The sequence below is a fragment of the Mirounga leonina genome, unplaced genomic scaffold, assembly GCF_011800145.1.
Source record: "Mirounga leonina isolate KUSES-001 unplaced genomic scaffold, KU_Mleo_1.0 Mir_165, whole genome shotgun sequence".
NCBI lineage: Eukaryota > Metazoa > Chordata > Mammalia > Carnivora > Phocidae > Mirounga > Mirounga leonina.
This window is the reverse complement of record NW_023270415.1, coordinates 19,044,587-19,058,657: the sequence shown is the minus strand read 5'-3', so window position 1 is coordinate 19,058,657 and position 14,071 is coordinate 19,044,587. Positions and strand designations below refer to the sequence as shown.

The 14,071-nt window shown below is 41.9% G+C and overlaps 1 protein-coding gene and 1 long non-coding RNA gene across 2 annotated transcripts in view; both read left to right on the top strand.

Moving 5' to 3' along the window:
• Window positions 1-1,299, top strand: part of LOC118014900 — a 160,271-nt gene extending 158,972 nt beyond the window's left edge. Inside the window, exon 6 of the long non-coding RNA XR_004680415.1 lies at window positions 1,047-1,299. This is a non-coding gene — a long non-coding RNA (uncharacterized LOC118014900). The remainder of the gene's footprint in view (window positions 1-1,046) is intronic.
• Window positions 1,300-2,083: 784 nt separating this feature from the next.
• The window catches only part of CPA6 (carboxypeptidase A6), a 359,072-nt gene continuing 347,084 nt past the window's right edge, over window positions 2,084-14,071 (top strand). The window contains exon 1 of the mRNA XM_035011284.1: window positions 2,084-3,216. Within this exon, the coding sequence (XP_034867175.1) occupies window positions 3,101-3,216 (116 nt within the window). The 5' untranslated portion in view covers window positions 2,084-3,100. The remainder of the gene's footprint in view (window positions 3,217-14,071) is intronic.

Sequence of the window (14,071 nt, the reverse complement as noted above, 5' to 3'; positions counted from 1 at the left end):
ATATGTAGAATCTAAAAAACAAAACAAACAAACAAAACTAGACTCAGATACACAAAACAGACTGATGGTTTCCAGAGGAGAGGAGGATTTGGTGGCGTAGGGAGGGGGAGTGAAGTAGGTGAAGGGGATCAAGAGGTACAAACTTCTAGTTATAAAATAAATGAGCCATAGGGATGTAATGCGCAACAGAGGGAATAAAGTCAATAATATATTAGCTTTGTATGGTGACAGATGGTAACTAGACTAATTGTGGTGATCATTTCATAATGTATATAAATGTTGAATCACTATGTTATACATCTGAAACTAATACAATATTGTATGTCAACTATACTTTAATCAAAAATTATCTATTCATGAACAACAATGGACCCAAATCAAGAATGACATTTTCCTTTCCCAATTGTAGTTTCCTTTTGTTTCTCTGCAGGGTAATAATAATCTCTTTTTTAAAAGTTCACTCTTCAACTAAAATATGACAAAGGCATAGTCAAAAATTGAAATTCTCATCTTTCCATCTCTAAATCTCTCACTGGTTTAATAATTCACTCCTCGGTGCCTTAAAAATGGGACTTTTATCTTTGAATCCATCTGTAAAGCCATTCCCTTCTCCTCCCACTTACTAAATGGACTCCATTTATCACTCATTTTATGGGAGCTTATCTATAACAGGAGAAGTTTGATCAGATAACCTGGTCCTTAGAAAACCAGAGGAAGATTGCTAGGAATGACTTCTATTGTTTGAGAACTTCCCTTTGATCTGAAATTTTGAGGAAGGCTATAGGATGTCTCCAGGGTCTCTTGCATTTTTGCATAGTCCAGGAAATGAATACCCTGGTCTCAGAGTCTGGAGAGCCTTTGCTGAACGTGCTCACTGGATCCAGTCCTTCAGAATGATTTGAGGATGAGCTTAATCCCCAGTCAGAGACTGAACATTCCTAGTTTAATGTTGTGATATAATATGACAGATTTATACATTGTTCTGACATAATGAAATGCAAAGAGATGAAGTGTTTTATTTACACAGTAACCTCTTATTTCAACAGTTCGCTCATTGTTACATAGGCTTTCTTGGCCTCGTCAAAAACGGCCTCAGGATGAATCGCTGTGCCTTGCAGAGCAGTCTCACCACTTTACAAAGACGGGAGCACCAGGCCATAAAGTCATGAAGGAAGAAAAGGACAACATAAACAAACAAGAAACAAAACCAGGACCTTCCATTGCTCTAGGGCCTCCATCCTTTCCTCTGTCTGGATACAGAAGTCACAGAATAAATGTTGAATGAATCCCTTCTCAGGTTCATCTTTCACTCAACAAACATGGCTGATCATTGCTTCAGCAAACATTGTGTTCCCTCTAGGAGATATGAGGAAGTGACATAAAGATGAAAGAGGTACTGTTCTGCACTCAAGGAGAAGGCAGCCTTGAGAGGGAACCACACAAATACTTAAATTCAATATGCTATGCCCGACAACACACTGGTATTAGAGAGGGGGACACAGAGAAGAGATTAAACTAATCCTGGGGTAGTCAAGAAAGCTTTAGAGAATCATTTTAACTGAAATTCATTTCAGCTCTGTTATAAAACAAACTCCTATGACTTTGGTTCAACATCCCAGGTAGAGAACATGGGGAAAGATATGGTACTTTCTCTTCTAACCAGTGTTCTGGGGCCATAATATTGGAGGGAAATTTTCTTCAGGAAATTTGAAAAGTGAGTGTATAGAGAGATGTTGGCTCCCACTCTCTCCCAGATTAGGACCAGGCCTTGGCATGGTGTGAAATAGGAGTCACGCTAGATAATGCCATTCTTATTTACTAGAGCAAAGTATACCCCCCCCACACACCCAGATAGGTTTTCTGGTATATCTGGATAGGAGCGAGTGGATGAAAAAAACGCCTTCTTCATCACCAACATGGAAAAAACGAGGAGATGGTTTGCTCCAAGGTTTTTTATTCCCCTCTAGTTCTGAGAGGAGAAAAAGCAGGCCTCATTCTAAAGTAAAGCCTTGCCTCTCAAAGTGTGACTGAAGCACCAGCAGCAGGAGCATCACCTGGAAGCTCGCTAGAAATGCAGAATCTCGGGCCCCAGCCCCAAATGCCTGCATGAAAAGGGGCAGCTTAACAAGACCCACAGGTGATTTCATTTCTATGCATCTTAAAATTTGAGAAGCCCAGCTCTAGACCAGCATGGTGGCTGAACATTGGAATCACCTGAGGAGCCTTTTAAAGCACCGATCCCACCCTCCAGGAATTCTGATTTGAATGGTCTGGCTTCCTAAATGATTCCAAATGTGAGTAAAGGTTGTAAAGCACATGGAAGCCTCCTGTTCCCTATAAGAACCTCTGAAATGGCAGTGGGTCTGAGTGTTGCTGACATGGAATGGATACGGAGAGCTCCCAGAAGCCGGGCGAATTGGCTGCCCCTTCTTCGTACAGGTAGGGAGCTGGGACCAAGCCTGGCTATTCAGATTCAGGGGCCCGACCCTATCCTTGCACATATATTCATTAAGGCTATTCACCATGCATTTCAGTATGTGGAATCCATGTAGAAATTCGTTATGGTAGCTCAGAGCCTTAAGCCTGGAATGTTCTACGTATGCCTACACTAATTAACTCATCCTCAAGCAAATCCTTGGCGTTCAGGATCGGGCCCTGCGCTGTAGAAGGTAATAAAAGGAGAAAAGTTGTCCAAGAAAGTTAGGGGCCTAAAGTCGTAAAGCAAGACACAAACAAACAAAAAACCAGAAAGAAGTTACCCAAAGGAAGCAGCACCCAGTGAACCCCAGCCATGAGTCAGCACAGGGGAAGCCCAGCCCCTTCTAGGGGAGCCTGATTAAGGAGCAGGCTCAGCGGCCGCGCCGGGCTGTGTGTGTTGCTCCTGCTTGTCCCAAGTCTTAATAGCAACTTCCCTTGTTGGGCTACTTACACTTTTTTTCCCCCCCGTGGCTGGAAAGAAGGGTCACATTTTCCTCGCTCCCAAGCCTTTGCCCCCACCCCCTCCCAGAGAACGCTTGCGCATGTGGAGGGGGCGCTGTGAGCCACCTCCAGCCTCGGGGGACTGCTGTAAGGGACTTTGAGCTCCTCTCGCTGTAACACTATGAAGTTCCTCGGGAAGCCCAGGACTCGGACAGCTGCTTTTCTGCCTCTTTGCCTGCTTTTTTTGAAGATTCTGCAACCAGGGCACAGCCAGCTTTATAGCAACCGCTACGCTGGGTGAGTAGGGCGACTTTTGGTTCCTGCGTGGCTTTTAGTGGGATGAGGGGGCTAGTTGGCTCCTGAGCATGCCTCGCTTTTTTTTTTTCTTTCTCTCATCTGTGGTTTCTGCGTGAATCTGTGCACTTTCCTGTCACCTAAAGTAAAACGTGTGTGCAGTTCCCAGCTCTTGGGCTGAGCTCGCGGAGAGAATGTGGTGGTCACAAGTCTAGCTTTCCCCACTTTCTATAGTGTGCCAGCCTCCACTGGGGACCAGTGTTGAATGGGATTCTGTCTTTGGAGGAGCCATGGCCAGTATTTATGATATTTGCCTTGGTAGAGGTCAGTGGAGGAAGGATGCTATTGTACCACGTGAATTAGGACCTGAACACTAGAGCTTCTCCTTCAGAATTGTACACAGAAGTGGTTGATTCACCAGTGATTAAGAACGGAGTGTACTCTGCGCGCGTGTGCCTACGTAGTAGTTATCAGGAAGATTGTCAAATCTGAGCAATGCAAATGAGCCAACTCCAAATAAGCAGAATAAAGGCAGCCAACAGTAAAATTATGGGTATTTTTCTGAAGGGAAGAATATAGAAGGGAAAGACAGCTAGCTCCCCGTCGCCCCGTGTTAGGATAGGTTAAGATACTTCGTGTTTGCCTTTCATAAGGAGGCACAGGACTGTGTCCGAAGCAGTGTACGACTATGCATTTCTTATCCCAAAGGCTTGCTGTGGACTCTACAACGTGTGCTTTGCTCAGATTTGCAGGGGCCGTTCTTTCAATCTGGGAATTATGGCCTTACTGCATTTTAAAGCAGGAAGAACCTTAAATAGCTCATCTAATTCAATTGCTTTTTACAGAGCAGGAAAACCAGGGTCTTAAATCTTTATCTTTCCATTACTACCAGTTGAGGAAGACTTTCACCTAGATGTGGGTTATGACCAGGTAGTGTCCAGTGTGTTAAGGCAAAGTTGTTCCTACTAGGAATAGTGTAAAGAAAATAGTGTAAAGAAGAACTTGGAAGTATGACCCTGGAAAAAGAAATGTTTCCCTTTGTCTCCCAAAGAATCTAGGCCCTGCCTTCACTGTTTCTACTGAATACAGTGCTTGCAGAGGAAATTAAAAAGACAAAAACAAAAACAAACCCTGTCCTCAGTTCTAAGGGCTACAGGATGGAGGTAGAGGCATTGGTTCAGATAAGGGCTACAGATGGTAATACAATCCCAATTTTTCCACCCTGGTGTTCCTGGGAGAAAGAGAAAGGAGTGAACATCTGAAGGGCTGCTTTTCAGTCTCCTAAACACACACGGTTCAGGCTTCACATCCTGTCATTCGTTATTGCCTCTGGAGATCTAGGCAAGGGAGCCATGTTTCATGACTGGTATAGGCCCCACTGTGGAGTTTATGGACTCTCCTGGCTGATGTCAGGCCATGTGATAATCCTAGATCACAGGTTGACACACCCGTGTGACCTAGGACTGCACTCCTCCACTCAGCTGTGGCCGTGTCCTTAATTATTTCAGTGTGTAGTGCTCGTTGATGACCAAGTTAGCAGACCTGCTTCAGCTGAGCAGTTGCATGCACTTTCCTAAGCACCACGTAGAGGAAATGCAGCCAATGGCAGTGACTTTTTCTTCTAGAATTTGCTGCAACTGGAACTTTTCTGGAGGAAGCTGCACTACTTTTTCTGTTCTGCAATGAAAGCATTAATTGGGTGTTTTCCCTTCGGCTGCTACATAGTAAGTTAGTCCCAAATGTATAAATTACCAGATGTCTGAAAGTTGGAGAAAAAAGTGAAACATTTGAGAAACTGAAGATAGCCTTACCTGTCCATCACTGTAAAAGCCTAAAGCTTCTTAAAAACCGGAAGTGTCTGAGCACACTCCCACCAGAAACACCCCCACCAAAAATGGGGGTTTTTAACTTCGTTTTACTAGATAGACCATTTTCTCATCACCAAAGACAGAAATGCTGCTTAGGTTTGGGATTACTTTGCTTCACCCAGGAACGACTTTCTGGAAGTCTAGCTCTTCAGCTAATAAGAACCTGATGGCATGATGTGGTGGCATAGTTACTTAGTGTGATCTTTGTTGCCTATGGTTAAAATTCCACCACCTCACTTTTTCTCCTTTAAGGAATAGATTTAGGTTTTGTTAATTATGGAGCAGCCCCATTTCTTGCATTTTGGTAAAAACAGTTTTGTAGGTCTTGGTTCAGTCTAAGAGATTCTCATTTGTAGGACTCTGCACATGAGTAAAAAAAAAAAAAACAAAACAAAAAAACACTCTGGGCAGATCAGCATTCTTCCTGAGAGCAGTTAATGAGCTCAGTCCTCTTCCTACATAAACAAGCAACACTTGTATCCTGCCAATTGTATAATAGATGCTTAGTAAAGGGCAAACTTAAGCATCTTGGGGGAAAAAATCAGACGAGGAAAATCTGACAAGAGTAATACCTTTTTGGATAGCTATATTAAATGGCCTTTACAAGAAAAATTTAAAAATACACAAAGGAATGAAGCATAGAAAAACTTCCAATATTGATACTGTCAGGGTTTCAGGGATTACAAATGCAAGTCAAACACTTCTGTGATCAACAAAGTTCAGTGAGTCTCCTACACAAGCAAATAGCACAGTTCTTCTCTTTCTGTGAATTCCTGGAGACAGACTTAGTTGTTTTACTGTGGTATATTGGAGGCAAAAACCTAAGGATCTTCTGCATCATATGAAATTTGAATTTTTTTGTATGTGTGATAAATGATCTAAGACCATGAAGCAATAAATTCTGGAAATGCTGACAAATCAAAGTGGGTATGATTTTTTTTTTTTTCTTTGAGATAGTTCTCCGTACCTCCTTCATGCCAGTCAATGAGCATAATGTTTAAAAGTCTGGAAGTTCAACTGCCTGGGTTTCAATTTCTGCTTTGCCACAGTTAGTAGCTGTGTTACCTGGGGTAGGCTCCTTAACCTCTCTGACCCTCCATTTCCTTATCTGGGATAATGGAGATAATAATAGAACCTTTCAAGTTTTGTGTGAATTAAATGCAGTAGCGGGTTATTGTATGGTTCTTGGCACTTAGTAAGTACTCAACAGGTGGTAAGATAGCTAATACTTCCTAATACTTAAAGTAATGTTTTTTAGAAATGTTTATATTAACATGATGCAGTTTTGGGTATCCGCATTTTACAGATAAGCTAAATGAAGTATGACTGGGTAACTCAAGTTCAGAGCTAACTAACCCAAGGTCATTGTAAGGGCACAGTTGGGATTCTAACCCAGCTCTGCTTGACTGGACAAGTACTTCACATTTTGTCACTGGTTTAGATACAGAAGATAACTGCTCTTAAGAAAAACTGAAGGTTTAATCTTGTTTGGGGAACTGATAGTTTCAGGATAATAAATAAGTGGATTATGTAGATAAAATTGGAAGTTTAATTGTGGTTCCCTTTTCTAGGTGATGAGTCACTGATGGTAAGTCCTCATTTGAAAAGCAGGCAGACAACATAAGGGATAGAAAGTGGAAGATGGGGAATTTACATTGCCACAAAAAAACAAAGCACAGAAAGTGGCCATGGGTGTGTGCCTTCATTCAACAAATGATGTTACTCTCTGCCAAGAACACTGACCAACAGAGTCTACCCCTCTGATAGCTTGGTTTAGTAAATAGCACCACACATAACATTAGCAGACAATGTATAAATGTTGGATGGTATGAGCAGACTATGGGGATTGATAAGTGCGCTCTGAACCAAGAAGGGAGGAGTAGAAATCTATTCCAGGCCTCACCTATCCTGGTCACCCAGCCCTGCTCTAGCTCAGCTGGGGAGGAGAGTGAACGTACGTCCTGCCTCCAGGGTTGCTTGTTGGACTTGAGCCCACTGGTATTGGATCTGCCTGCTGAGACCTTGTACACACCGTCCTCACTCAGCCCTGCACGTGTTAAAGACTCCTTTCCTGTCTGTGTGGTTATTTCCCCTTCAGGGGAGCAACTCCAAGGACTTTGCCTTTGTCCCATGACCATAGGTACATATGTGCAGGGCGGTTATAGCCCACTAGGCAGCTGATGCATGCTGATGAGTCAGTGTCCATGCTGTACCCACACCCCATCCCCAACCCTGTTGCCCCCAACACCCCCCCTCCCCCCACCGCCTTGGTTCACTAGTCCTCCATGGAAAAAGGATATGGAGATCCAGGAATTACACTTGAAGGAAATAAGGTTTGTTTTTTAAGAAGGCGGTTTGGTCCTTCAAATCCTATAAGCAAGGAGACCCCAAATCAGAATGTGACCTATTGAAAAGTAGAGGACTATGAGAAATACAGTGACTCAGAACAGCTTGAACCTCAGGGACATCATATTTGTTTTCCATCTTCCCTCTCTGGCTCTTCCTCTGGCTCTCAACAGCAAGCAGCTTTTTATCTTCATGCTCCAATGGTGGCTTCCTTTTAATGTCTTTAACTTTTAGAAACCCGGAGCTAGAGACAAGAGCTCAAGGTGGTCATGTGAATCTGAGTTATCTTCTATGGTGGTAGTTAAAACTCCTTTTAGGTAGGATGACCAGAAATCCCTATTTGCCCAAGACTGACCCTGTTTGCACCTGCTGTTCTGGCCTAGTAACTGGCAATATCCCATTTCAGTCTGAGCAGAGTCCTGATTTAGAAGGTAAATCATGGATTTAGCCTTCTTATTCACTGTTTGCTTCTTTAATAAGCTTTGTTTCAAGTTTTCAGCTACCCTCTTATTCATTTCCAGAGTGCAAATTCAGTTCGTACTGAATTCCTATAGAAAGTATCCTACTTGTCCTCTCCTCTCCCTTGCAATAGCCACCAGTCCTATTCAGGATTTCCCTGTCTTAGCCCAAATTAAGGTAGCTTTATCCTAACTGATCTACCTTTATCTAGTGCATTCTCATTCTGATGATCTTACTAAAATAAGACTTTGTGTTACTCCCTTGCTCAAAGACCTACTTTGGCTCCCTATTGCTAACTACATCAAATCCAGAATCCTTCGCCTGGCTTTCAAGTCCTCTATAATCAGACTGTCTGGTTTTCCTGTCTCTATTTCACTCTTCCTCAGCCTTGAGACTCCTCTGTAGTCCAGAGAACTAGAGCTTCAGCATTGTTCCATCTTTAACAAAAGCAGGCAGGCCCCATTCATCATAAGGCCTAAAGCAAGAAGGCACCATCTCCGATCATGAATGATAGATTGGAACGTGTGAGCTATAGATTTGGGGCATTAGGGAATTATGAAAGATGTACAGTAGGCTCTAAGGTTGGTTTTTGAACCTATTCTTCACAAGTCAGTGTGTGGTTTATAGAATAGTTCTTCAGTGTTCTCTGGAAGTTCCTTTGAGGTCTTGGCCCTTATTAATGGGAGAATAACTTGTTTTCCTCATGCACTAGCTCAAAGTGCAACTCCTAAGTGCTGATTATCAGCTGTTTATTCCAAAAGCTTTGTTCCCTGCAGTCTGTTCTGTGTGTTGAGGCCTCCTGCTTTGCTTGGTAAAAGCATGCAATGCTGTAGGTCTCTATTCCACTGACCTGACCTCCCAGGCAGGCAGTACTCCATGGGGAACAGCATTCCCTCTGCCACTGAGCTAGTAGAAAGAGGAGTGTTTTATGTGCTTCTGGGCCACTTCTTCTTGGAGCCCAATCTGATAATGGAGCCTTTATTTTATGGCACCGGGATACATTCTGGCTAACACCGTTAAACATAATCACTTCCACTCCCTGAATATCAGTGAAGGATGTTACTGTTCCATAACTTTATATTGTGAGAGCTATAAAAGCGTTAAGTTTTTCTGTCTGTGTAAATGGAACTGCTGATCAGAAAATGAAGTCATCTTGTGAACTGTTCCAGTCTTCACTATGATTGCTCAGTAGATAACTGGTTTATAGGATTAGAATTTGCTTTGCCAAACAAATACCTTCCCAATCTGCCTCTGGGCATTAGCTTCTTTATGATAAAGTGGAATGTAGAATATGAAGCTTTCAGGTAGCTTGTTCCGGGTAGTATAGTAAATTTCATAAATTATTAAAGGTTCAAGCAAACTTCATTAGTGGCTTTAACAAAATTACCATCTTCCCGGTACACTTTGAAAATAATAAAATATTAGTATCTATGTTACTAAGGATACTGTTGGGCTGTGGGTTTGTTGTTGTTGCTGCTGCTGCTGTTGTTTCCCATAACAACCCCAAATCTCAATGGTTTGAACAAGAAATTTCTCATGTAGAAATACAAGCAGGTATAGTTGGTAGTGCCAGAGAACTGGGCTCTGTCTGTCTCTCTGCCATACTCAACGCTCAACTCCCAAATGTGGTTCAGTGAGTCTTCTAGCTCTTGTGGTCTATCCAGCAGGATGGTGGAAAGGGATGGTCACTCTCCTTTAAGAGAACAGTCCTTTACCTTCACTCCCCACTGGCCAGAGTTGGTTAGATGGACTTAGCTGCATGGGAGGCTATGAAATAATGGCTGGAGATGGTGGGTATGGCCGGGGAGGAACATACTAGGAAATAACTAGCAGCTTCTCTCAGTGGTCACTCTGATATTTAATGATTACTGATCCATTTCCCCTTCTACTTCATTCTCCTATAGAAGCAATCCATCCAAATGGGCTTTTAGAATTGTGTACTTCACACAGGTTCAAAATTGTGTACTTCACACAAATTCAAAATGTAAATGGTATTTAAGTCATAGCATCAGGAAAGAAAGACCACAAAATTAGAGCTCAGTCCCTTTATCTAATACACAAGGAAACAGAACTCCAAAAAGGTAAGATTTGCAGAGCTGATGGAGTAGGACTAAAACCCAGGTCAGCTGAGTTTGAAGCATTCCTTATGGTTAACAACACTGGTGAATCCAGAAATCTTACTCTTTCCTATTCCCTAGGGTTATTGGAGATGAAGTAAAATGACTTGGCAGGGCTGAGAAGTGTTTAATGAGGGAAGATTTAATTTCATTTCTATAAATATTTGTAACATATCTGGCCCTCTGCTAGTCTGGGACTACAGATAAAAGAGCAGTCCATGGGGCGCCTGGGTGGCTCAGTTGGTTGAGCAACTGCCTTCGGCTCAGGTCATGATCCTGGAGTCCCGGGATCGAGTCCCACATCGGGTTCCCTGCTCAGCAGGGAGTCTGCTTCTCCCCCTGACCCTCCTCCCTCTCATGCTCTCTGTCTCTCATTCTCTCTCTCTCGCAAATAAATAAAATCTTAAAAAAAAAAAAAGGCAGTCCATGTGCATAGTGTAATGAGTAACTCACGTAAGTAAACAATTCCAACTCTGGGATCACTGTGCCCACAGACAAAACTCTTGGTGCTGAGCGAGTGCAGGAGAGCATCACTTAATCTAGACTTTTGAAAGGTCAAAAAAGGTGGCTTGGTTGTGAGAAGAGTCTTTAAAAGACAGGAATCTGAGTGAATTATTAAATATGCAAGGTATTTTACATTTTTCTTTTGAATGTTTGGGACTCCAAGGACATGGCCCTCACCTCAGGCATAAAGAACAGCTAGAAATTAGGTGAAGGCTTTCCAGACACAGGGAATATATTGCCTGTGCAAAGAACTACAGGTGAGAACTTGGTCAAATCTAGAAAATCAGAGCAATTAAGTATGACCAAAAATAAAGGACATTTCTTTTGGTAGGAGAGGTGAGGTAAGCCTTCAAGGTCATGAACTACTTTATGTCCCATAACATGGAGTTCTGGTTTCTCCCAAGGGTGAATGGGTGCTAGTCAAGAATTTTACAAAGAAAATCTAGGTGACTTTCTTTCTCCCCCTACCCACCCTGCCCCAAAGAAAGTTCCCTCTCCCATCATTGAGAAGGGAAGATAGAAGGCTAATAATTGGGGGAAAAAGACTGGGATATTATAGTGATCATGGTAATACATGGTAGAGCCTGGCTTCTGACAGTAACAATCAAAGGGAAAGGAGGGAAGCAATTAAAGAAATACTCAATAGGTAGAATTTTCACAATTGGGTAACCGAAGAGGAGATGAAGGAGGAAATAGTGTAAAATGATTCTTAGGATTAATAGGACTGAGCTCTTTGCAGAGAGGGTAAGTACTACTTCAGCTCTTTATAGTTTGATGGATCTATAAAGTACCCAACTGGGTAGATGGCTCTGAAGCTCAAAAGATATCTAGACTGTGGAATAGATCCCAGTAATTGATGTATAGTTTCTTAAAACCATAGAGTGTAGGATGGAGCATCTAGGAAGCACTCATTACATTAAGAATAAAGAGCCAAAACCAAGATAGAACAATGGGGGGAGGGGGGAGCCAGAGGAACTAGTAGAACATCCTAGAAAGAAACCCAGGAGAATAAGATCCAAGAAAGGTGAGGCAAGTCACATTAAATATAGCAAAGTGCTATCCATTGCCTTGGCCATTCAAGACCTCAGTCATATTCTTGTCAGAGGTGCTTTTGGTGGAATGGTGAGCAAAATCCAGAGCACAGTAGATTGAACAAATGGGATGTGAGGACATCAGTGGTAAGTGTAGACCATAACTTCAAGAAGCTTATCCATGAAGTGGGAGTAGAGAATTGATAAATAGTTGAAAGGGTTTTGTTCTTGCTTTTACTACTTAAGATAGGGGAGTATGGCCATGTTTTATGCCGGGGGTAAGAATACGAGTAAGAATAAGATAAGAAATGGAGTTAAGTGTCTGAAGAGACAGGACGCTAGCTGGCCTCTTAAAAAAAAAAAAAAAATGTCCTGGTCCTATGAAGACATAGTAGATAGAGGACCTGATAAAAAATGATTTTTCAGTTTTGTTTATTAAACTTAAATTTTAGATTTACTGGACAGAGGATTCCCACACACCCTTCACCTGGCTTCCTCTAACGTTAACATCTTACAAAATAGTTTGTAAATTGGAATATAATATAGGTGTTAAGTAAATTATTATGTCTAATATTAGTTGGAAAGGATCTCATGTAGATAACCTGTTACAAAATTGATTACTTTTCATCTTCCTGGGAAATTAAAAGTTCTGTTAAAATGTCTTTGTGTTAGCCAAATGAATGGGCCTCCCTTTTCCCTCCTCCTGTCAGTTCAGGACTGGAGGTATACCATCCGCTCTTCCATCTTTCCAGTCCTATCTTCCTTCATGCTACCACACTTACCAAGTACCAGCAGTACCAATGATGCCTTACCATCAATCCTATGTTCCAAGCAGGGTTAGGAATCTCCAAAGTAGAGAGCAGCAGAGTCTCTGCCTCTTGAGGGCTTAGATTTTTTAATTTTTTAAATTCAATTTAGTTAACATGCTATATTAGTTTCAGGGGTAGAATTCTAGTGATTCATCAATTGCTTTTAACACCCAGTGCTCCTTATATCGAGTGCCTTCCTTAATACCCATCACCCAGTTATCCTTTTCCCCCACCCACCTCCACTCCAGCAAACTTGAGGGCTTCGATCTTAATCCATGATCTAAACTGGGGCAGGGGAGGGGGGGGGGAGGATGAAAATGCAACTATATTAGGTCAACAACCTTCTTCCTACTCTTTCTCGACCTTTAACACACACGTTGTGTATTTTTATAGCATTTCAGTGTTAGATTGCCAATTGATAAATGATAAAACTATGGTATCACACATTTTATCAGCAGATGAGCTAATTTTTGCACTTAAAGAATCTGTGACCACCGGTACATGTGACCTCATTTGCCATATTTTCACATCCCCCGTCTTTTAGATTTTCCTCTTAACTGGACTAATTCATGAATCTTATAAATGTCTGAGCTTCTATTTGTGACTTTTGTGAATATAATGAAGACACAAGGTTTGTAGTAAGATAGGCTATAATAGGACCCCAACCATATCAGTCGTGTTTCCATGGAAGGTATGTCATGTGTGTTTGGTGTGATAGCAATATATTTGGCATCAAAATTGCTAAACATATGGAAGGTTAGAGGCATTTGGGACAACCCTGTGTAGCAGGATGTTTGGAGTAAGACACTTGCTGCTGAAAACAGTATTCTATGCCCTTGACTTATAGGGCAGAAAAGGAGGACACAGGAAGAACTGGACTCCCCCATAGGAGTTTTCAGGCCTCTGTGTGGCAGTAAAAGGGAATGAGTATAAGTGACAAGTAGAAAATACTCTTAATATAATATCAGATATAAAAGCTACTTCTGCATTTCAGAGAGAAGTATAGCCTGACTGGTTTCCTCTGCCCTAAATGATGGGGTTTATTCCCTTAGAACCTAGTTGGCCTTCACAGCAGCTGTTCCGAAACTCTGCAGTTACTTAAAACTCCTACTCTACCTCAACCTCCCTTCTTCCTAACCCTGACCCCAAACCTTTTATTAATAAACGCAAAGATGTGTATCTTTGAGTTGAAGACAATGTGGTGTATGGCCTGGGTTATCTTGGCTTCCATCCTCTCCGACTGAAACTATACAAGTCCATAGCTCACCTCTCTTCTTTCCAAGACAATATCTCCTTTATTCAGTCAACACTATTTCCCCCCCAAAGTATAGTTGATGGTTACATTAGTTTCAGATGTACAACATAGCAATTTGACAAGTTTATATCTTATGCTATGTTCACCACAAGGGTAGCTACCATCTGTCACCCTACAGTGCTATTATAATATCGTTGACTATTACCCTATGCTGTTCCTGTCATCCCTGTGGCTTATTCATTCCATAACAGGAAGCCTGTATCTCCCACTCCCTTTCACTCATTATGCCCATTCCCCTATCCCTCTCTGCTCTGGCAACCGTCCATGTGTTGTCTGTATTTGAGTCTGTTTTTTTTTTTAATTTATTTTTTTATTGTTATGTTAATCACCATACATTACATCATTAGTTTTAGATGAAGTGTTCCATGATTCATTGTTTGTGCATAACACCCAGTGCTCCATGCAGAAT